General features: G+C 51.7%; 2 protein-coding genes across 8 annotated transcripts in view; both read right to left on the bottom strand.

Moving 5' to 3' along the window:
• Positions 1 to 37: 37 nt before the first annotated feature.
• On the bottom strand, positions 38 to 8,566 carry A3GALT2 (alpha 1,3-galactosyltransferase 2). The gene is made up of 5 exons (XM_087820829.1): positions 8,544 to 8,566; positions 3,667 to 3,750; positions 3,373 to 3,462; positions 2,983 to 3,120; positions 38 to 725 (listed from the first exon to the last, which is right to left on the bottom strand). The coding sequence occupies exons 1-5, from the start codon at positions 8,564 to 8,566 to the stop codon at positions 38 to 40; spliced, it is 1,023 nt and encodes a 340-aa protein (XP_087676955.1).
• A 3,039-nt stretch (positions 8,567 to 11,605) lies between these two features.
• The window catches only part of PHC2 (polyhomeotic homolog 2), a 47,255-nt gene continuing 35,655 nt past the window's right edge, over positions 11,606 to 23,205 (bottom strand). For all 7 annotated transcript variants that reach the window (XM_087820293.1, XM_016218064.2, XM_087820292.1 and 4 more), the window contains 6 exons: positions 21,354 to 21,556; positions 19,545 to 19,674; positions 18,577 to 18,691; positions 17,418 to 17,559; positions 16,217 to 16,493; positions 11,606 to 13,013 (listed from right to left, as the gene is read on the bottom strand). In XM_087820293.1, coding sequence (XP_087676419.1) covers positions 12,859 to 13,013; positions 16,217 to 16,493; positions 17,418 to 17,559; positions 18,577 to 18,691; positions 19,545 to 19,674; positions 21,354 to 21,556 — 1,022 coding nt within the window. In that variant the 3' untranslated portion in view covers positions 11,606 to 12,858. The remainder of the gene's footprint in view (positions 13,014 to 16,216; positions 16,494 to 17,417; positions 17,560 to 18,576; positions 18,692 to 19,544; positions 19,675 to 21,353; positions 21,557 to 23,205) is intronic.

Here is a 23,205-nt window from a genome sequence, read left to right on the forward strand (position 1 = left end):
GGTGTCCCGCGGGTGGGGCGAGGCCCGGCGCTGGCTCCTAGTTCCGCACCACGGCGTACTCCTTGGGCGCCCAGAGCAGCCGCGGGTGGCGGATCTCGGCTCGCCGGCCTATTTCCGGGGACCAGCAGAACTCCGGCGACAGCACCTTGGCGGGCTTGTGCAGCCAGAAGTACTTGTTGAGGTGGCTCTCGTCGTGCCAGCGCGCCTCGAGGCCGCGCTCGCGGTCCTGCCGCTGGCCCCGCGCGCAGTGCGCCGTCAGCTGGCGCAGCGCCGGCACGCTGCCCCCGAACAGGGCCGCGTGGTAGTAGAAGTCGCCCTCGTCCGGCGCCAGGGCGGCGGCCGAGCGCGCGTCGCGCTCATAGGGCAGCAGCCTCCGCGGCCAGTGGTAGTGCCAGGAGTGCAGCTGCGCCACCGAGTCGGCCAGCGTCTCGGGCCCGAAGGCGCCGCTGAAGTACTGGTCCACGTCCATGCAGAACACGAAGTGCGCCTCGCGGCCCAGCCGGCCGCCCAGCGCCGCGTGCAGCGTGCGCATGCGCCCCATCGAGACGTCCTGCCAGCGCCGCTCGCGCAGCACGCGCTCCACACGCAGCCGGCGGCCCGGGCCCAGCGGCGGGCGCCGCACGGCGTCCGGGCGCTCGGTGAACACGTAGTAGACCACGCGCTGGCCCACCATGAAGTACTGCTCGGCCGTCTCCAGGAAGTGCGCCAGGTACTTCTCCAGGTACCTGCGGGGGGGCGGGGCGGGGCGGGGCTCCAGGTCAGCCGGGACGGGCGCCGGGCGCGGCCTGGCCCCGCCTCAGCCGCCCGTCTCCTCCCCCGCCCCTCCCCCCTCGAGCTGCCCGCTCCCCCGCGTTCCGGTTCCCGGCGGTCCTCCCTATATCCTGCGGCCCCAGCCCCTGGGGCTCCTGAGCTGTGCAGTCCCCGCATGGCGCCGGCTGATTAAAGACGGTAGAAATTGTTTGCCATTCCTGCCCTCAGGGGCCGTGTCTTTCCTCCTTTGAACTCGGGCTCTCCCTGCCTGCTCTGAGTGCCAAGGAAGTGGCGCTGTGCTGGCCTTTGAAGGGCTGGCAGCGTTAGCCTTTGTTTTCTTTGCTCGAGTTCGGGGCCTTCGCTTAATAAGTCTCAGAATTTGGAAGTTGCAGCGATGTGGGGAACCCCAAAGTAGCCACGCAGAGAGGCTGTGTGGGGAGAGGTGCCCCACCAGTCTTTAGCAGCCGGCTATCCAGGGGAGACCCACACATTGGGGAGCAGTGAGGAGCCCTTCCAGGAGCCCTGTTGGAATTCCTGGCCCACAAAATCATGAGCTATAATGATAAATAATTGTTGTTTTAAGTCCCCGAGTCTGTGGTAACTCCTTACATAGATAACCGGAATGTTTGTAATATTGGACACTTTGTATTAACAGACTTTGGGATCCCAAGGTTCTGAAATAATAGTAATAACGCCTAACATTTATGTGGCAGACAGTATTCTAAGTCAGAGTGCATGATCGCATTTAATCCTCACCATTTATTATTATCTCTATTTTTCAGGGGAGGAAACTGAGCCACAGAGAGCTTTAGTAACTGGTGCAAGCATACACACAGCTGGTAAGTTGCAGAGCTGTGATCTGAACCCAGCTTGGCACTGGAGCCAGAACTTTTACGAGCACTTGCTCTGTTCCTGTTAGATCTGTGAAAAACTGGAATTGGAGACCTTGGAAGCCTCAGCATCCCAGGGTGTTAGACTCACAAAACCTTGGAATTTGGGACCTCAAGACCCTGGAATTTCTGGGCCCGGAGATCCTGACCCCTAGGGCTGGTGCAAGGACACTACTTAGTATCCGGAGTGGAAGTAGGAGCACCAAGGCTCTGCCCACCTGGCCCACAGGTCAGCCCTTGGTCCTGTTTGCCCCCTCGTACCCCAGGCTGCCTCCTGGCTTTCTCTCCCTTGTAGCGTGTGTGGGTCAGAGTTGGAGGAGCTCTGGGGTATCCGATGACAGAATTCCTTTCCCACGTTATCAGAATTTCTTCCTGGATGCAAAATTCTCATTACCTTCTCAAAGCAGTCTGTTTCATTATTATAGACTCTTCCTTTAACTGCCCTGAACTCTACCTCTGTGTACCTTACTCAGGGTTACAGGATCGGTTGCCTCTCAGACAGGAGAACCCTTTGCCTCTGGAAAGTAGACACCCAGCTTGGACACCCCTGCCATCCATAATGGGGATGTCAGTGCCCCTGGGATTTCTTCTCCACTTACCACTCCGGCTCCTTCTCCATACCTCAGGGCCCCTCAGTTTCTCGATTGGACTCCTCTCCTGCAGTGATTCTGTCCTCTGCCCTTTTCAGGCATCTTCCCCCGTATCTACTCCCTTGGCCTGGTCTGTCCTGCTCTTTGATCCCTCCCTCCCTCCCTTCCAGCCGACTTCCTGTGATACCGTTCCCCCAGCATTCCTACCCTACCCTTTCTCAGTATCCCCCTCCTCTCTTCACTTCCCTCTCTACCCAGCTCAAAATTCACTCCCTTGCAGAAGCCCTCAGCCTCCCAGATCCTTTCCCTCCATTGGGCTTGCTGGGCAAGCCTCCCCCTCCCCTTACTTTGTGCCTGCATCTGAGCCACTGACCTCCAGTGGGCGCTTACTGCAGCCAGGCCATTTCCTCTATTCTCCCAGTTGCTCTCCCCATGTCTCACCATCCTCACCTGAAAGACGCCATCCTTTTCTCACCACAAACTCAGTGCCTCCAAATGGACCACCAGCCACTGGGCAGGTTCTGTGTAGGACATGGCTTTGAGCCCCTGGCTGCCTGTGCTGGGTGGGCTGTACGGTCTTGGTGTCCAGAAAGGACAGGAAAGGGAAGGACGGTCCCCCCTAACCCTGTCTTTGCCTTCTGCATCAGCTTGAGATCCTCTGGCTCAGGGAACAGGGTGCTACACTACCCATATCACATGCATACCCTCCCACTCCCTGATTGGACAGCACTGCTTCCCTCCCCAGGCCTTACCTGCCTACAGCAAAGACAGTCAGCCCAATGGTGAGGTTCTGCTGTATAGCCTCTTGCTGGGCCACATCTGGATCGAAAGTGCCATCCCAAATAATGGGGGCCCCCCAGGAGGTACAGGTCAGGACTTCAGGCCGGGCCCTGGCCAGGGCAGGGAGGGGAGATAGGTCCATTCATCTACCCCCTGGTGATGCTCACTGCCATCTCCCCATGCTGGGCCCTAGGGACCCCCAGGTGGGACATACTGGGTCCCTAACCCAGAACCAACACAGAGGATCCGTAGATGTGTGGTCACTCACTGGGTGAGGGATGTGAGGAAGGCAGAGGACGCTGGAGCACAGACTGTAGGGGATTGTGGGCAATCTCAGAGTAGGAGGGATGGTATCTCCTTACCAGAGATGCAGGACACCCGTGAAGTTGTCTCTTATCAGGGGCATTCTGGCCAAAGGGCAGGTGCCCATGGGGATGAAGGTTTCCAGATGCCTGTTGGGTAGGGGCAGCAGTCGGGGGCATGCCAGCCTGCCCAGGATCCCTGTCGCTCTGCTTACAAGTAGGGAGAGCCCACAGGGCACTTGTGCAGGCTGGGATGGCTACCACCCCTCATCCCTCAAGGAGACACTTGGAAAGATCCACTTTAATCCTGCCCCTGTGGGACCCACCTGGAGTGCTTGGGAAAGGAGGTTGTACCTGACTGCAGGGAACCCATACAGGATCATCCCTGAGAAGCCAACTGCAAGTAGGATCAGCCGCCAGAAGATTCTCTTCCAGGCCCTGGGGAATGGGGAGGGGCATCAGCAACATACTGTTTATATCTTTATATTTATATTCACAATATCCATACACACAAGAGAAATCACTTGTGCAATTTAATCTTTTGTTTTATTTATTTTTAATATGAATATATTCTCTTCATGTGGTACATTCAAAGATACAAGAGGAAATACTGTGCAAATCTTTCCTGCCCCCAGACTCCTAGCTTCTCTGCGTGGAGGCAGCCAGTGTCACAGTTCCTGTGTGTCTTTCCAGAGAGAGTCTGTGCACAGACAGGCAGTGTGGTAAATATGGTAGCAGGTTCTCCCCCAGCCCATTTCCCTAACCCTTTCTTTTCCTTTCCTTTTCTTTGTTATCCTGTTGTGGCTTTCATCTCCCCACAGATAGTAGCACAGTAGATATGCCATTCTGCACCTTGCATTTTCAACTGACCGTTATGTCTTTGAGGCTTTTTCATCTCAGTGCTTAAACAGCTTCCTTACCCTTTTTTCCATTGATTGGCAATAGCCTAATTTACCTGACCAGGTCCCTTCTGATGAGCATTTAGATGTATATCCTTTGCTTCTCCCAGTAGTGCTGGGGGGCATGGCCTTGGGCAGGTTTGGGGGATGCTAACATTAGGTGTGGGGTGTTTAGTCTGGGAAGGGGCAGGGACTGACCTTGGATGGGAGAGAGTCTGGGAGGGGAGGCGGGGGAGTTCGTGTCTTGGTGGCTGGAAGGTGAGAGCTAGCTGGGACTTGAAGATGAGTTGCCAGGCTGCATGGAGGGCAGCTGTGGTCAGGGACCATGTGTCTATCGTGGCTCTAGTCACCGGCTGATTCCTCCAGCAGAGCTCAGCAGCCCTGTTCCTGGCTCAGAAGAGGTGAACTAGGATTTGTCTGTGGCTGGTTGTTTTCCAGGAATGGTGCCAAAAGTTGAGAATCTTAATAAGCCCCTTCTGGGAGTCTCACCCTGCTCTCCTGCTGTGTGCCCCTGTCTCTGGAGAGGCTGGAACCATGTGGTGAGGAGCACAGACATTGGGGCCAGACCCTTGGTTCAAATCCCAGCTTTACCTCTTATCCTCTGTCTGAGCATGGGAAGGCTTTGGACATCTGCACTTTAGTCTCATCTATAAAATGTGAATAATCATGGCTACCTCAGAGGGCTGTCGTGGTTATTCAGTTATTACATGCTAAGCGCTGAGAACAATGCCTTGCATAGTAATAGCTGAGTAAAGCTTTACCTGTTGTTATAACTGTTCCTGAACAGAGTTAATAATAACATCATTATTCCCCCTCTGCCCCTCCTGCTCCTCCAGCCCCCAGGGTGACCCTGCCTGCTCACCCCTCACCAGGACCATTTCTGCAGCAGCCTCCATGCTTCCAGTCATTCCCCACACAGCCCCCAGAACATCTCATAATCCAAAATGCCAACCTGCCTTACCAGTTTCTACTTCACATGACCAGGTAACTCCCCAGAGAAGAAATGCGTTTAGTGGTCACACAGGGAAGAACACCCTCACTAGTAATCAAAGACATGTAAATTAGAATGGGGTGGTGTGTTTTGCCTATAAAATGAGCACATTTAAAAAAGAAAGAAAACTACCCGCTGCAAGAATACAGTGAGATGGGCACCATCACACTTGGTGGGATTGTAGAGTGCTGCTGTAGCTAAACTGCTACTTAGATATGGAAATTGAAGCTTTCAGTCTTCATCCCCTTTAATCCAATAACCTCAGCCTCTAGGAAACTGTTCAAAGGAGATAGTCTTCAGTATGGGTTAAGTTCACGCATCAAGACCTTCACTTGTTTCTGTTGTATTCAGCCTATATGGGCACAAGCTCATAATCAGGCACTGTGCTAGGTCAAGGTTTCAGAGGAGAGCGAGACATGGACCTGTCTTCAGGGAGTGGAGTCAGGAAGATGGATATAAATATAAGATGCTAATGAGGGCAAATTGGAGGGTGGCACCTGAGCCTTGAGAGGTGGGAAGTCAGGGAAGTTTCCTGGAGGAGGTGACCTCTAAGCTAGGAACTGAGGGATTAGAAGGTATCCAAGCGAAGGAGGTAGTGGAGGGGGAAGGAAGGTCTATGAAAAGGAAACAACATTGTGCAAAAGTGACCAAATGTCTTTCTTAAGATACCACAGCCTCTATCAGACCTCTTTCTTGGAAGTGGAGTAGGGGCTGAATCATGGCCTGGAGCCTCTGGTGGACTGATCTGGATATCATTGGTACAGTGACAGGACATCCAGGCATTGGTGCCACTTGATCTCTCCACTTGGATATCTCACAAGCATCTCAAATTTATATGGCCAGAAAGGGACTCTCGATTTTCCTCAGAAACCTGCTCCCCACTCAAGTCTCCCCCAACCTGGGAAATGACATCACAATATATACCCCATTTCTCAAACTGAGGACCTAGGAGCCCTCCTTGATTTCCCCTCCTCTCTCGCCCCACATGCAGTCCACCAGCAAGCCCCTTGGACACACTCCACCCCACTCCCACGAACACACTCCATCCACGTGCCTTCACCTCCTCTTATTCTGCTCCAGGCCACCGTCTGGATAACCGTCATGCGTGCCTTCCATCTTCCCTGCTTCCTCTTGCCCCCCAACAATCCATTCTCCAGGATGAACTTTCAAAAACACATTAGCATACATTTCTCCCCTCTCCTAGACCTTCCAATGATTTCTTACTGCTCTTAGAACAAAACCCACACCCTGGGGTCTGGTTTGCAAAGCTCCATGCATCTGGCTCCTGGGGTCTCTCTTGTGCTCCCTTGCTGTGCTCTGGCCTCCCAGCCTTGCTCGTCTTTGCATGGCTTGCCTTTCTTGTCATTTGGAACCCAGTTAGGATTCTCTTTGTGCCCTCTTTCACCCCATGGCTTCTGTCTGCCAATGACTCTGCAGTGTCTCTGTCCAGTTCAGCCCTCACTGAGCCCTGGACTCCGGTATCATGTGTCTCATGGACTGCTATGTCTACCTGGGTATCCCACAGACACCTCAAACTCAGGGCTCCTCAAGCTGCATTTTGCATTTCCCCTGATCTCTTCTTCCTTCTGCATTCTCCATGACTGGTCCCAGTTACCCAAGTGGGACCCCCTTCTCACTCCCCCTATAGCCATTCACTCACCAAGTTCCATTGCACTTGCCTCCCTCATTGAGCCCTAAGCTCCCTCCTCTCCACCCCACTGAGCTCGTCCTGCCTAGTCGTTTCTCATCTAGCTAGATTCCTGCAGTTGTCTGCCTCCCAGTCTCCGTCCTGTGCAGTTTCCAAGACTTGCTTTGACTTTGTGACCTCCCACTTCTGTATCTTTGCCTAGATTGCTCTTTTCCTGTCAACTACCATCAAGCTCCCAGTCACTCCTCAATACCCAGCTTCCTTCCTGGGATGCCTGCCTTGGCCTTCCCCTCCAACACCTGCTCTACCAAGAGCTCCTCCCATGCAAACCTCTACTGTAGCGCCTGCCAAACTAGACTGAACTGCCTGCCCCACTAGGCCATGAGTTTCCTGTTTTATTAGACTTTGGCTCTCACTGCCAAATCTGAGAGCCTGCCTCATAGTTGGTGGTATTAATAATTATTCAATAAATTAATGATATAATCACTGGGTTCCTTGTCTTCATTCTCTTTCCTAAACTGACGGTTACTCGTTTGCCTAAAACTCCATTTTCTTTGTGGTCATCTCTGCACTTTTTCTGAATAATCCCAGAAATTTACTGAGACAGACACTCCGCTGGGAGTTTCATGTCCCTATCTCATGGAAGTCTGACCACGATTGCTTAAAGAAGATACTGTGATTACCTGCACCTTATAAATGAGGGAACTGTGGCTCAGGATTAAATCGCTTGCTCTGGCTCACATAACCAGTAAGCGATGGAGCTGAGGTTTGAACTTGGGGTCCCTGTTACTATTCCTCATGGGCTTGGCTCCTCTCAAGGTTCCTCACGTTCCCTGCAAGTCAGTGTCTCTCCTGCAAAAAGCCTTTCTCCTCACTCTCCAGCTCCATGCCGAGCTCCTGGAGGGCTGGCTGCACCAGGGCCTCTGTGGCTCCCGGAAGCACGACTGCCCAGGAAAAGGCTGGAGCGGACCTCTGCGCTCTCAGGCTCTCCCTACCCTCAGAGCCAGCCCCTCCCAACCCGGATAGGGCAAACCCATGCTTATCTTGGGCACTGGACCTCAATCAGGGCAGTCGGGCAGAGCTGGACCCAGGTGGGCTCAAACTGTCAGGTCTGGGAGGGTGCAGAGACCCAGGCCTGCGGCAGGCATCTGCCAGCTCCTGCGACCATTTCCATGCCCCAGCCTGGGAGCCCTTCGTCCATAAGGCCACTGCCTGAGCCGTTCCTCCACATTCCTTTCTCAGGTATTTTCAAAAGGACTCCTTCCACCCTGCTTCTACCTGCAGAAGGTGGTCTCTCAAGCCCACCCCATGCCCTGTTCCCTCCTTCCTTTCAAGAAGCAGTTAAAGATCAATCATTAGTTCTTAAGCAGGAACAAGCTCCCAATCCTGGACAGTCACTCCCATGGAATACAGAGACTTCTCAGTTACAGGGGCGGTGCACCCCAGGTCTCCATTCTCCAGCTCACCAAGGGGCCCAGAGTTAAGGGAAGCAGGAGGGTTCCCCCAGCTCCTCACAGACTGCAGTACCTACTAACCTCTCCCCAACCCCTGTCTATACCCCTTGGGCCGTGTTCCTTCTTAGAGTCACCTTCTCCCAGGCCCACCTTGGTGCCTCCTCCTTGGCTGTTCTAGACTCCCCTCAGGTCAGCTGTCCTGCCCCAGCTTCCCCCACACTGGCAGTGGCCCCACTCACCTGAGTCCCTCTTTGAGAGCCATGTTGAGAAGCTGGTGGGACAGCCTTCTAAGAACTCTCTCAGTTCAGAGCCGGGAAACAAATGACCTGGCGATTGGGACAAAGCAGTTATAGGCCATCTGGAACCACACCCACAAGGGCAAGCAAGCAGGGATGAATTGCCTTGAGTGGGACTTGCTTAGGAGCGGCACCTGCTGGAGGAAGCTGGCCTCAGGCTGGGGGGGGGGGGCCTGGGAACCCCCTTGGGGCCAATCACCTGGAAAAGAGTGGACCTGAGTAAAGCCAGATCTGATGGCCAGAGGCCCTGAGCTATTTTGTACTGACTCCTTTACTCTCCAAGGCTCCTTGTGCCCGCCCCCCAGTGTCTTCTGGTCTGGTCAGGGAAAGGCTGCAGCCAGAGCCCCAGGGCACTGGTCTCCCAATTGTGGTCTCTGACAATTTACCACAAGGGGTCCTTTACCTCCTCAGAAAAATGGAGTATAGTCACCCAGGACAGTGTAAGAGCCACACGAGACAGTGTATATGGGAGTTCTAGAGAGTTTACCCTGGGCAGGGTTTTTTGAAATGCAAGTTGTGATTTATCTGAGGGCCATGAAATTAATTTCATGGATCATGACCAAGATTTAAAACGTATGAATAGGAAGAGAATGGAAAAGAAAATACCACAATGCATTATACATAAAGGTAGGTATTGTTTTGTGAAATTTTTGTTTCCATTATACACATTTAAGTATGTATATCAGGGTTGGAAACACTTTTTTTTTTTTAAAAAAAAAGGTTTTTGTTGATTTTAGAAAGAAAGGAAAAGAGAAATAGACACATTGATGAGAGAACATCTGTCAGCTGCCTCCTGCACGCCCCCTACTGGGGATGGGGCCCAGAACCCAGGCACCTGCCCTGACCGGGAATCCAACTGAGCTACACTGGCTGGGCTGGAAACACTTTAAACTGTGGATGATAAAAAAAAGGTTTGAAAAATTCTGTGTAAAGTGTAAACAGGAACAAAAACATATTTAAGGACGCACCCTTTAAACTTACGATAGGTTGGAGCCTTTCAACCAAAGTAAAGAAATAGTGATTCACCATGTTCTTTTTTGGGAGTTTTGGTTTCCTCCTCCACCATGCACATAAAAACAAACTCAGGTGGGGCCTGGCTTTCATTGTCTGCCAGGAAGGGGAATACGGAGGTCCAGAGTGCAGACTTGCCCAGAGCCGCCCAGGACGCACTGTACCTGCAGTGGGAGGGGCAGGACAGGGAGCATCCCCGGGGCGCCCTCTCCATTAGGTGCCCTCCCCAAGGTGTCCTCAAGGTTCTTTATGCTCTCCCTCTTCCCCCGCACCTCAGGGGCTATGTCGGACCCCTGTCCTGCGAGGCATTCCCTATCTTCTGGAACAACCAGACTTTCCAGTCCTGGCTCCACCCTCTGGGCTCTCAACTGCAGGCACACCTGTGATATACTGTGGGTTTGGTGCCAGGCCGCTGCAATAAAGTGAGTATTGCAATAAAGCGAGCCATGTGAATTTTTTGTCTCCCAGTACATAGAAAAGTCATGTTTACACTATACTGTAGCCTTTTAAGAGTACAATAGCATTGTGTCTAAAATAATGTGCATACCTTAGTTTAAAAATACTTTATTGCTAAAAATGCTAGCCTTCATCTGAGCCCTCGGCAAGTTGTAATCTTTTTGCTGCTGACTGATCAAGGTGGTGGTTCTGAAGGTTAGGTGGCTGTGGCAATTTCTTAAAATAAGACAATGAAGTTTGCCCCGACGGACTCTTCCCTTCACGAACAATTTCTCCATAGCATGTGATGCTATTTGGTAGCATTTTACCTACCGTGGAACTTCTTTCCAAATTGGAAATCTCGAATCCTCTCAAACCCTGCTGTGCTCTGCCAGCTCAGTTGATGTGATAATTCTAAATCCTGTTGCATTTCAACCATCGCGACAGCATCTTCCCCAGGAGCAGACACAGACGCACGAAGTGAGCAGATGCCTGCTTGAGGCGAGGGTGCCACAGACCTTTGTTAAAAAATGCAGTATTTGTGAGCTGCAATAATGTGCAAGAACGTGGTTTGTCTGCACAGAAACACAAGGTATGCGTGTAATCGGTTTCTCTTCCAGGTAGTACATATATTTTAAAATTGACTTGAGAGAAACATCGATTTGTTGTGGCACTAATTTATGCATTCATTGGTTGCCTCTTGTGTGTGCTCTGACTGGGGATTGAACCACAGCCACGCTCTAACCACCTGAGCTGCCTGACCAGGACAGTAGTAGTTACACTTTAACCGGCTTTCCAGAGACACGTTACCAAGGTGCGGGGCACTGGCTCTTCAGAGGGCTTCATCTTCCAGGCCCCGCCCTTAGGGCCTCTGGTTCAGTGGGTTGTGGCCTGGGCCTAAAGCCTATGTTTTAAACAAGTGGAAACATGGCCTGAAGGAGAAACCTAGAGACGGGTAAGGAGCAGGAGGCCAAGTTGCCCCCTCTTCCCTTCCCCATGCAGGGTGTTAAGCTCCATGCCAGCGGGCGCAGCGGCGTCTTGTTCACCACCAGCCACTGTTGGCCGCATAGCCCCCCCCCCCCATTCTGCTGGTCTGCACTCCCACCTCATGCTCTGGCCTTTGGGTGAGTGCCTAGGTCTGGAAGGCCCTTTCTCTTTCACTCAAGGCTTAGGTGTTATCTCCTGGGAGGCAACTTTCCAATAATTTGCCATTCCAGCATCCAAAAGATGCTCAGAAAGTGCTGAGTGAACCAGAGCCATTCCAAGGGCCATTCTGGACACTGAGCGACAACCAAAGGTATCTGCTAAGGGATGGACATCAGGGTTCTGCCTTGGGTGTTCCAGATGCCCCTGGCCTGATGGTGTCTTGTCTCCCCAGTGGGAATGGTGGATAGGTGGCTGAGAGCTGAAGGGGCTCTGGACTCTCCACTCTAAGGGACACCTGTGTGAAGAGCAGTCCCAACCCAGGGATTCACCCCTCTTCTTGTGTGTGAATGGGAGCCATGAGGAACCTACACCTGCAGGACAAGCATCCTCAGGAAAGAAAGGCACAAAAGAAATAGATTTTACAGATTTATTTTTTAAAAACAAAAACAAAAGGTTAAAAAAGTCCTTCATTTCCAACCCTGCCTGCGGTGAGTGGGGAATAGAACAAGCTGAAGAAGGCGGCCATCTCTTCTGGGGAGAGGCCCACTCTCCCCCTGGAGCCTAGAGGACAGGGCAAGTCAGAGGAGGCCCTCGCCCTTCCTGCCCCGCCTCCTCTGCAGGTAGCTCCCATTGCTGCTGGGGTCCCAGAGCCCAGAGGCTGCCTTCTTCTCGGTGGTCACTCCAGCTCTGCTCTCCCTCAGAGGCCGTCTGGTCCTCACCACTGGGGCTCCCAGGGCCGGCGGGCAGGAGGCTCAGCCTGACCCAGCCCGCCCACCGGACTATGTGGCCCAGCCCACCGGCAGCTTCCTTAATGTTGTTTGTGACAGCAGGGCAGTCAGGGGGACTTCACAATGTGGGGTAGGGGCTTCAGAGTTGTCGTGAGCAGTCTGGAGAGGAACATCTAGCCTTCGTCGCTTTCTGATCTTGTCCCTCTGCACTGGGGCTGCCCTTCTTTTCTATTCCCCATCCTGAGGCTGAGTGGAGTCCAGGACAAAGCACTAAGTGGCTGTTTGCTACAAAACACCTGGAGAGTCCAGAGGGTGGCTCTTGGCCTGTCTGTCAGTCCAGGCTCCCACACAGTCATACAGTCACACACACAGCGTTTAAGGCGTCTGTGCCAGCAGGCATGGCCACACTGGGCCCAGCTTCTCTCTCTCCACCTGCACAGGGCGAAGGGGAAAACACCTGGCTGCTTCAGAAATAAGCTGAAGGGGGAGAAGCTGGTGTCAGGAGAGTCAGCCAGGCCTGGAGAAGGAAAGCCCACACAAGGGCTTTCAAGGCCTCTAGCCAGGCTTGACGGCTGCCCTTGGAAGTAACCCAACTCAGGTTGGGAGCCCTGACCATATACCCCCTGGAAAATGGGGGACAGAGAGAGGGGAAGAGAGCGGGGCTAGAGTATTGGGACTTTGGAGGAAGCCAGTGCTATCAATATTTACAAGCATAAAGCCCCATCTTCTGCGCCACCTACCTCTCTGCCCCTCCCACAGAAAGAAAGGCCCCTGAGAGCCACTGAGAGGTACCAACACCTCCCCACCAGCCATGCCCCATAGGGAGAGCCCCTGCCCTCCAACTGGCCCCATGTCTGGGCCCCTCAGGAATGTCTGTCTGGCTCTGCTCAGCTGGGAGGAGGCGTCCTGGGCCAGAACCGTGGCCGCGCCGGCCAGCCCTACGAGTCCTTGAGCATGTTGATGCGAGCGTAGATCTTCAGGGCAGGCCCCAGTTTGATGTTCATAGCACTCATCAGATGGTCCTCCTTGAGCAGCAGCAGAGCCTGCCCATCGATTTCCTGGGCACGGAATTCCTCTGCTATCTCCTGGCAGCCTGGAGGGGAAACCACCAAAGACAGTGTCAGTCAGCACTACCAGCTTCACTCTTGGCAGTCACTGCACTGCAGACACATCATTTCATTTAATCCTCACAACCACGTCTTAGGGAAGGTGCTGCTCTCCTTATTTTATAGCTTGAAAGGCTAAGTGACCTGCCCAAGGTGGCTGGATTCCAGGATGGCCCCCCAAGATCCACGCCTCTTTATTCATGCATGTAGTGCTCAGAGCCCCCCCCCCCCAACAAACTGGCTGACCTGGGAGACCAATAAGGTGTTGTGGAAGTGACGGCATGTGATTTCTAAGGCACAGCAGGGTCCACCTTGCTCTTTTGGATAATTTATTTTGGAGTAAGCTAGCTACTATGTTGTGAGGACACTCGAGCAGCCCCCTGGAGAGGCCCACATGGATAGGGACTGAGTCCTCTTGCCCATAGCCATCCCCCTTGCCATGTGAATGAGGCACCGAGAAGTGAATTCTCCAGCTCCAACCCTCAGACACCTGCAGCTCTGGCTGACATCTCACTGAGACCTCTAAGAGACCCCATACCACCTTAGCCACTGGATGTTCCTGACCGGCAGAAACCTCCAGATAATTCTTGTTTTAAGCCACCAAGCTTTGGGATAACCTGTTTCACAATAAAGATAATTAATGCAGATTTTGATACCTAGAAGAGGGTTGCTGCGATAACAAAACCCTAAAAGTGTGGGAGTGGCCTTGGGAGCACCAGTGGGTGGGAGCTGGAAGGCCTGTGAGGAGAGGTGCTAGTGAATGGCTAAGGTGCTTTCCACACGACTGGGAGTCTGATAGCCTTTGAGACTCTCCTGGGGTGGCTTAAAGGAACGGGAAGAAACGGATCCTTGTTATGAAATAGAAAACTCAGCCACCTGCTGCTGGCGGTTACATGTAAGTTTATTGTGCCTAATGAACTGAGTGGTCTAGCTAACATTTTTAGGCAGAATGTTGAAGGTGTTCCTGTATTCTTATTGGGGCTTACAACAAAGGAGAGGAGAGAGCTAAGATAAAGGAAAACTGTTAAACATGAAGGAGCCAGGATTTGCTGGTTTTGAAAATCCCTAGCCTCTCCAGATGGCAAATGATGCTAAAATTAAGAAATCATTTCCAGGCAAAGATCAAATACAGGACATGGTCAAGAAAACATGCTCTACAGATGAAACTGTGGGTGTGACTTAAATCTTTTGTTTAGACCTTAGAAATATCTAAAGTGCTGCCTCTGAGAACTATTCAATCAAAAGGCTCTCTAAGGGTTATGGGCATGCCTCACAGCAGGGCTTCTATGACTATTAAGGGGACTGTCCCTCAGCTTCAGAAGCAGCCCAATGTAGAGAAAGGCTTATCTTAAAGACATTTGTGAGTATGGTTTTTGTCTAATGAAGTGAGCCCCCAACAAGATACATAGGAAGCCCACAAGTATTTTAAGAGAATCGCATTGGCAGAAGTGCTGCTCACTTAAACTGAAAGGATCAGAGGTAACACATCCTGAAAAGCAGCAGGAAGTAGGCTGAGAAAACAACTCCACTGAGAACTCAGGCTAGCTCTCACAGGAGAGGAAGAATGACCCAGAGAGTGGAACCAAGAGTTAAAGAGAATCACTCCCAGGCTGTGAGTCCTAATCAAAGAAGTGCCAACATGTGCCCAGCTAGATTTCAGAACTGGTGTGGCTCAGTAACTGCTGTATCCTCCGTTTTTTCCCTTTTAGAGCTGCATGTATACAGCAGGTTCCTATACCTATCCCACCCACCATATCTTGGATTTGTGGAGGGAAATGAATAACCTGTCTCTAGTTCTCAGGTCTTCAAATTAAGAGAAATCATTTTATTTGAGGAGCTGGACCCAAGGAGGCTCATTTGTGCCTGGACCTGAGTTAGATGACAAGATCCTGGACTTCAAACTGCTGCTGTAACGGGATGAGACTCAGAGGACTTTGGCAGGGGCTGAGAGAGGAACATGGATCACTGGGGAACTATGTAAGCAGCCTCCAAATAGCTCCCAGTAACTCTTGCTTCCCTTTTATGCCCTCATGAGTTCCCTCACAAAATGAATTGGGTTGACCTGGGTGACCAGTGAGATACTGTGGAAGTGACAGTACTGTATGTGATATCTGAACCTAGATTATGAAGGGCACAGTGACTTCCACCTTGCTCTCCTGGATCAACACCTGTGCAAATACTGGCTGCCATGTCATGAGAAGACTCAAGCATGAGTGCTCTGAAGAGGCCAATGTGAAAAACTGGGGCCTCTCACCAATAGCCATACCCTAGTTGAGAATAATGTGAGTGAGGCACTATGGAAGGGGGTCCTATGGCCCCAATCAAGCCTTTAGATTACCTTAGCCTTGACCGACATCTTAGAATCTCGTAAGGGACCCTGCGGCAGAAATGCCCACAGTAACTGCGTGATAGCAAATTTTGGGGCTGCAGCGATAGATAACTAATACACTGGGTTAACTGCCAGGGCCAGGATTTGAGCCGAGATCTGTCTGACTCAGAAGTCTGTGCTCTTAACCACTATGCCCCACTCTAGTTTCTGAGTAACAAGCTTGTGGCTGCCTTCAGTGCCTGACCCGGTCAATGGCTAGGTGAGACTAACAGGAAAACAGTAAAGCTTTGGAATCCTACCAAAAGCATCTGTGAATGGTGTGAGGTTTGTCTTTCAAGGTTCATTTCTGGATTCTAGCCCTCAAAACCACTTGTGCTCCACCACCCAGGGTTCTATGGAGTTCCCAGCTATATCCTGTACTTTCATGTCTTCATGCCTCAAGCTGCTCCTTGATGCAGTCACTTCACCTGGCAAGGACCTACTTGTCCACTGTCATTTAGTTTAAATTTCTTCATAACTGATGTTCCTGACAGATTTCCTACACTCCCACTTGACTCTCCTCCCAACTTGCTGCAGGAGACACAGGGTTCATTACATTATCACCTCTGCATTTCACACACACCACTTAGCCAGTAAATATATCCAATTATAGCTACAAAATATTATTTACAGTTTGTGTTCTGTGCTAGAATGTAAGCTCTTACAAGCAAAAACTTCCTTGTATTCATCTTTGCACCCCAATTCCTGAACCTGAGTCATTAACTGATCTGCCTAATCTTTCCTGGTGGTGGGAGGAGAGGTCTCTTACTCCCTCTCATTCCTCAATATTCTAGGCAGACATGGAACTTCCAAGGGCCTTACCTGGCAGAGAGCGGATGAATTCGTAGACATCTTCTACATTCCATTTGGTGGGCTCACTTGGCAGGAAGTGGTGTCCCATGCCCACTAGGTCCCGCATGTGCATGTCAGGGAGCTCTAGGTCCCGCTGGCCTTGTCGCCGGCGGGAGGTGGATGAGCTGGCTGAGATGGGTGACAGGGGTTCCTCATAGCTTGAGTTATCTGAGCAACGGCTGGAGTCTTCCTGGCTGTGTGTTAGCTGCAATGCAGCAGTAACTGAAAGGGGTACAGTGCCTGTTGGCTGGAAACAGAGAGGAAGTTTTCTTCAGGATGGGGGAATAAACCATCTCCAGCACAGTGAGAGGCAAAGGGAGGTATATTTTCCCTCTTCTACTTGGCCTACTACTACCTATGTTTGAATTCCAAAAAGTATCTTCATACTGTCCCCTCTCTGACCCTAAGCAGAGTCAGTCCTTCCCAGGATTGGGGCATGTGCCACACTTCTGTGCCTACATTCTTTTTACATGTGGGGTTTTAAACCAGGGTTCTACGGGCTTGAGGGGGAAGTCAATGAACACCAGAAACAGCATGTGAAATTTCTCACATATGTACATTTTGGACATAGCTCTCATCAGGTTCTTAAGGAAGCTTATGAGCGAACACTAACAGGAAGCAGCAAAACACCCCCAAGGTTTTGAAGCAGCACCCGAGGCTGTGAGTTTCTCCAGGGCAACTTTGAGCCTCTGACTGACAGAGCTCCAGCACAGAGCGGGGCTAAACAGTATTTAATGAGTAAACACCCATGTTCCTGGTGGAGACCTGCAAGAACTCAGTGCTCTACAGTTCAAAGAAGCAACACAGTGAAAAGGTGAAGGGTGTAGGCTTCCTTCACACCTAGCCCTCTGTGTAAGAGAGGACGTAACCCAACAGCCAGGCAGGGGAGAGCCCAATTCTGTGGCCCCAGAAGTCATGGATGGAGGCAAACTGGAAGGGAAGGGGTGATGATGGGGCAAGATCGCTGAAAAGGGAGTAACCTCATAGGCATCCATGGGTCTAAATGAAGGGACATGGGGAAGGCTTGATCTTACAGATTAGGAGAAATGGGAACAGGACAGAACATGCTGACATTGGCAGTGGAAAAGCAACGGGGGTGTCTCAGGCCACGGTGTAAAGGGGCGTTGGGGGGACTTGGGAGGGTGGACCTTCGGGCTCCGCCAGCCCTCACCTGCTTCTTGGTATCCTTGGTAAGCGTTGGCAGGCTGGCTTTGCTGGCCCGACGGCGGTTGTGAGTCGTGGCTCCTGCCTTCTGCAGCTTGCTCCGGTCTGAGTGGAAAAGCCCCACTCGTTTGGTGCATCCCACATTATATCTGCCAGTGAGGGAACACAGGAAGTCAGAGCAGTCATAGGGTGGACGGGCCTCGGGCAGAGTAAGAGCTGCCAAGCGACCTGGCAAAACCCGAGTCCATCTACTCATTCTAACCCTAAATCCCTCCCTCGACACAACAACTTGGATCACAGTGAGAAACTGCAGACACATTCTGCTACAAATGGTACCTGTGCTGAGAAACTACTGCCCATTGTCCTGCTGGATTGCAGCTTGGCAAAGCTTCACAGAGGTGCCCCGATCCCCTCCAGCACAGCCTGAGGGGCTGAGACCTGAGGACAGCCTCACTCTAGTTGCCTGCAAAGCACGGGTGCCTGGGGCCCAGAGATTCTCTCTCTTTGGGGGTCTCAGGGCTTCAAGGTCAGCTGCCTCTTCCACCTTGGTACAGACCACATAGGATTTTAGAGTCAGAGAAGTCTAAATCCCCAGCTCTATGACTTCAGGCACAATTATGTATCCTTTGTGCCTCAGTCCCCAAATATGTGTATAAAGAGACAATAGCAGCACCTTCAGTTATTCTGAAGATTGGATGACACAATGCACACCGACGGCCTTGCACTTGGCAGGCTCTCCATAATAACACTGGTTTTACTATGACTGTTAGTCTTCTAAGCTGGGTGGAAGCTCCTGAAAGGAGCAACTGTCACTAATGCAGTGCTCTGGGCAAGCTCCTGGTGGAGGGCTTACCCTAAGGAGACGGGCAGGAAAGGGGCTGGGTGCCAGTGGCACTCAGGAGGGTCAGCCCAGCTAAAGTCTGCTTCCTTTCCTCAATTCTGTGCTGCTCTCTCTGATCTGCTTGTGGGAACTCTGGTGAATTAGTAACATGCTGCTGCTTCTAGGCAGGCCAGGGGAATGAGGGGCTGGACAGACCATACCCCGGGCTTCTTGGCTGATCTACAACTGAAAGGAGGTGGGACACAGGAGCAGGATGCCAAGGTGCGATCCTGAGGAAAGGGAAGGGGCTGGGCACAGCATGGGGGTGGGGGCTGAGGCCACTCACCTTTTTGCACAAGCCATGGAACAGAAGCGCTTGGAACGCTTGAACTTGTAGGCAAAGTCCACCCGGCCACAGAGCTCACACTTGAGTTTGAGGGGAGTACCCTCCTCTTTGGATTCTGAAATGTGTGAAAACTGGTAAGAACGGAGGGTGAGCAATCCCACAGGACTGTCGACAGCCCCATCTCGGGGCAAGCTACTCTGTTCCGCCGCCACCTCACGTGCCCTCCGCTGTGACACGCAGCAGCCACAGAGCTTGGGAAATGCTGCGCCTCCATGACTGTTTTTGGAAAGGTGGTTTCCCTCCCTGGAAAGTACTCAAGGGTGCCCGAGGATACCGCTGGGACACTGACAGTTCTTTCCTCTAATTGCTGTAGGCCTGAGGCACCCACGGGTGAAGTTGTGTCAGCACCCTCCTGACCCTGGGGACCGGAGGCGGCTCAGGGGGCACACTCTGGATGCTGCCACGCTGATCGGAATTCTCCCGCCCACCTCCATCCATCTGGTTGGCTGCTGACTGGATAACAGAATCCAGGAGTTTTGTAACCTATGCAGGGCCCTCCTTCCATTTAGTCAGTGGCTCAAGTGACAAGTGCAGTCCTCACTGGCCGCCACTGAGCCTCAGAGCTGTCCTGTCCTGAGTGCAGGCTCCACGGGCAGTAAAGGAAGGGCACAGCTAGCCTGGTGCCACCCCTGAGTCCTACAACTCGCCAATGACTCACACAGGAGAAGCAGCTCTTGGGACCCTGCGGCTGGCTAGAGGACAGGCAGGTACTTCCCCTGGCCGTTTCCCAGGGACAGGGGCTGGGAAGGCACTGGGTGAAATGTTCAGTAAGCTGACATGTTTACACACTCCCTGGCTCCGAGTTCCCCCATGGACACCAAGAAAGGAAGCACGGAAGTGATGCCCTTCCAGACCTGCCTACTTCCTGTCTGACCAAACCAGCCTTAGACTCGGTCTGAGGGGCTTACCTTGCAGATAGGGCTCCTCCATCTCGGAGTCAGTGGTGGTGGTATGATCCTGCTGTGGAAGTTTCTCAGGCAAAAACCCCTGTGCATACTTCTTCTTGAGATTCCCCACCAGCAGGGACGAGCGTCCCACCTAGAGGACATGGTGACATGGAGGCCATGAGGGTCAGGCCTTGCTATCCAGCCTCATCAAAATTACATGTCTAAAGCATCAGACACAGATGCCAGCCTGTGCAACATCATCCAAGTACGCCCTGCTCAAGGCCTATTTTGCTGTTTAGCTCTTGAGGCAAGATGCCAATGGACACCAAAGTACAAGGATGGCTTCAGTCCAGGATCAATGGATGGCTCAGGAGGTTAGGAAAATATCTAACCTTCCAAGTGTCTAAGGGGCAGAGATGGAGGCCGAGACCGGGCTTCCCACGCTGCCAGCACAGGTTCCAGGGCCTGTGCTCACGCCACCAAGCAGGAGCACAGCTGAGGCTGTGTGCGAGTGAGTGAATGTGTGTACAAGACAGAGACTCAGCAACCATTTTTTAAATTTCTTACTGCTCTATACCTTACCACCACCCTGCCCAAGACAGAGATACACGCAGCCATGGGAGAGAGTAGAAAAAAATGGACTCTGGGTTACAGAGCAAAAATGCCCTCTGTGGCTGCAAGGATCCCAGATTGGTTAATTTGTCCTTTGGCCCTCCCTTTGTTGCCTTTGTTCAGGCAGCCTGGAGGCCAGATCGCTAGAGCGGAGCTGGGGTGTCATTGAATCTGCATCTACTCTGAGAGATCAGTTGGTTTCTGGTGTTTCTCCAGGAGGCCAAGGGGAAGACCTAGTCTAATGAGGGCAGGGATGTGACAGGCCTAGAGCTACTCAGCTCAGGTGCTCCAGGTGGATTTCTTTGCCACAGGCCTTGAACGGCCTCCAGAGAGAAAGAGGCCAAGTGCCCACGTGCCTTTTGGCATTTTAGAAGGGCAGGTCACCCTTCTCAGTTAATCAAGCTTAGTCTGCTGACTATTCGAGTCACTCATGGATCCAAAGAATGAGCAAAAGGCAGATGGCATCCCACGAGGATCATGCCTGTCGCAGTCCGGTAACTTTACCATAGGAGGGGCTATGCGCACCTGGCTCTGGGCCCCTCCCACCCACACAGGAGCACCTCCTGTCCTCCCCAGTCCACCCTGAGCACAATCGACTCTGGCTGCTTTGTTCTAATAAGCCATTTTCTCGGTTCCTTTATACTTCCCTTTGGTCTTATGCTTTAACTGGAGACATGTGACTGTGGCCTTTCTGAAGTGCCCCTCACTCTCATATACGCCCCTTTAGAGGGTCTGTTCCCAGGCTACAACCCTGCTCTTCATTTCAGATGTATCTTAAGAACTCTCTTCTGCACAGACTGCTTCTGTTCTCTTACTGGCAAGATCTTGCCATTCAGAGGTTTGGCATTCAACACTGAATGAAGTTTCATTTCCCAAAGGCCACCAAACATGCCAGGGTGAGCTCCCTTCTGACCAAGGGGGCGCGCACCACCGGGCAGGACACAGCAGAGTCTGTGTGGACACTTAAACAAGGGCTCCTGCCAGTTACTCCTAACCACTGCCCCCTGAGGGCCTCGGGAAGATGCTCGATCCTGGAAGGAAAACGGCTCTGACACTCCTTTGGGGGGAAATTAGCAGGGAAAGAACAATCTTTTCACATTTTTGGAAATTTTACATGGAAACGTAAAATATTCTAATAATACACATCCAAATTATACTTAAAAAAAACAAAAAAGAAAGAAAAGAAAGAAAAAAGAGGGGAAAAGAAGTAGTCCGTACCGGGAAAGGCTCCGCCCCCTCCTGGATCACAAACCCTTCGATAACATGCGTCAGGATTTGGGGTTTCACAATGGCCTGTGGTGGTTTATTCTCACCATTCTGGGGGGCAGTGCCGGCGATGCTGGAGGCAGAATTTCCGTTCCCTGAGGTCATGCCGGGGCTGCTGAGGTCGGTCAGTGCATGAACAATGCCCTGCCCTGTCTCTGTGCAGGGAGAGTAGGGAAAGAAAGCAGGGAGGTCAGAATCCGGCGCAGGCCAGGAGCAGGAGAGGACTCACCGGGAGCCTGGCATTTTCCGTGGAGCCAAACGACTATGCAAACGGAGCAGTGCCCTCCCCCAACCACCTATTTAATGGTGGTGCCAAGGGGCACAGCCCAGGTGACTAATCAGTTATTCGGCAATGCAACTAATCAGCTAGCAGTTTCCCAGCTGTGTTAAGAACACTCCGACCAGGTGGGACAGACAAGAATACCGCCTTTCAGGTGCTAGGACCTCGGTCAATACTGAGAAGGGGGAATAAAGTAACATTCAGTTCACGGGAGAAAATGTATTCAAGCTGATATTTGAAACCAGAATGAAAAGCTGAACTAGGCAGAAGGCTAGGGGTGCGATGGGGCTTGGGGATGAGAGGTTAAGTGAACCGTCTACGAGTTTCCTTGGAAAAGACGTAAAATGTCCTGTGAAATGTCAAAGTACTGAGTCCCAGAAATCAATGCAAAGGGAATTTGGGGTGCTGAGCCCCAAGTAAACACGGTAACACAGATCTGACTATTCAGAGACTGGATATTTGGGGTCACTCCACCAAGGAGGCTGCAAGGCAGAGCTGAGGTTTTCCACGCTCTTTGTGCTGGTCCTGTGCTCTCAGTCAAGCCCCCTGCCCTGTTCTCAGCTCCACATCCGATCTGATGCTCAGCCAAACACAGACTCCTTCCCTCCATCCCGCTGTGGACAACCTGTCCTGAGTTCTCCCCTATGGACCTGCTGGCCTTCCTCTAAAAGATCTAACAGAGTGCTCCAAAAGGAAAACCAGGTGTCCATGCAGACCCCACAGCAAGGGGCTTCCTTTCTCCACTTCCAACACCACCTCAGGAGCTGTCCCTCAGTTGTTTTAGAGGTGTGAGACTTTGTCACCTCACTTCTGAAACTCTTATCCCCACCGCTTAGCAGGGCCATCCATTCTCTACCACCATGGGCTGCCCAGTGAGCTGAGGTTGCCTTTAACCTGGAACTTCCTAAAAAACGGGGGGGGGGGGGGGGGAGGGGGGAAGAAAAAGCCATTTCTTTATTGCAACAGCCTACTAATATTAGGTATAACCCAATGCGTGTGTCTGGTGTCTGTTATATACTTTAAAAACGGTTGCAGTAAATTTATTAGCTAAGTAATTTCTGCACAAAACTTTATATGGAGACGCTCTTAATTCACGTTAAAGATCCAAAATCCCACCACAGGACAGGAATTCATAGGGTCTAAGTATGCAGCATGGAGAAATAAAAATAAACTCATTTTAGAAAATGTTTAGAACAGATTCATTTTCTTACTAGTGGCCCTAATGCTCAATAAGCTGGGGTAAATCTTTTTTGGTAAAAAAGAGTTGGTGGCTATGACACATGCCTTCAGTACGCAGACCTCCATAATTCAACTATAATAAACTTCAGAGCAAGAGTCATCCAACAGATGTAATTGATGAGATTTAAAAAAAAAATTATTCTTGGTTGTGATAATCACACCAGCAAGTTAAAAAAATTCCCTTATGTACTTAAAGCTTTTGCTTTTGTGTAAAGATAGAAAATTTCCCCTCTTTTGGCATCTTTCTAAACTGTAAAGGTGTTTGGGAACTGAAAAAATATCTTT

This window comes from Miniopterus natalensis, chromosome 9, assembly GCF_054644295.1.
Source record: "Miniopterus natalensis isolate mMinNat1 chromosome 9, mMinNat1.hap1, whole genome shotgun sequence".
Classification (NCBI taxonomy): Eukaryota; Metazoa; Chordata; class Mammalia; order Chiroptera; family Miniopteridae; genus Miniopterus; species Miniopterus natalensis.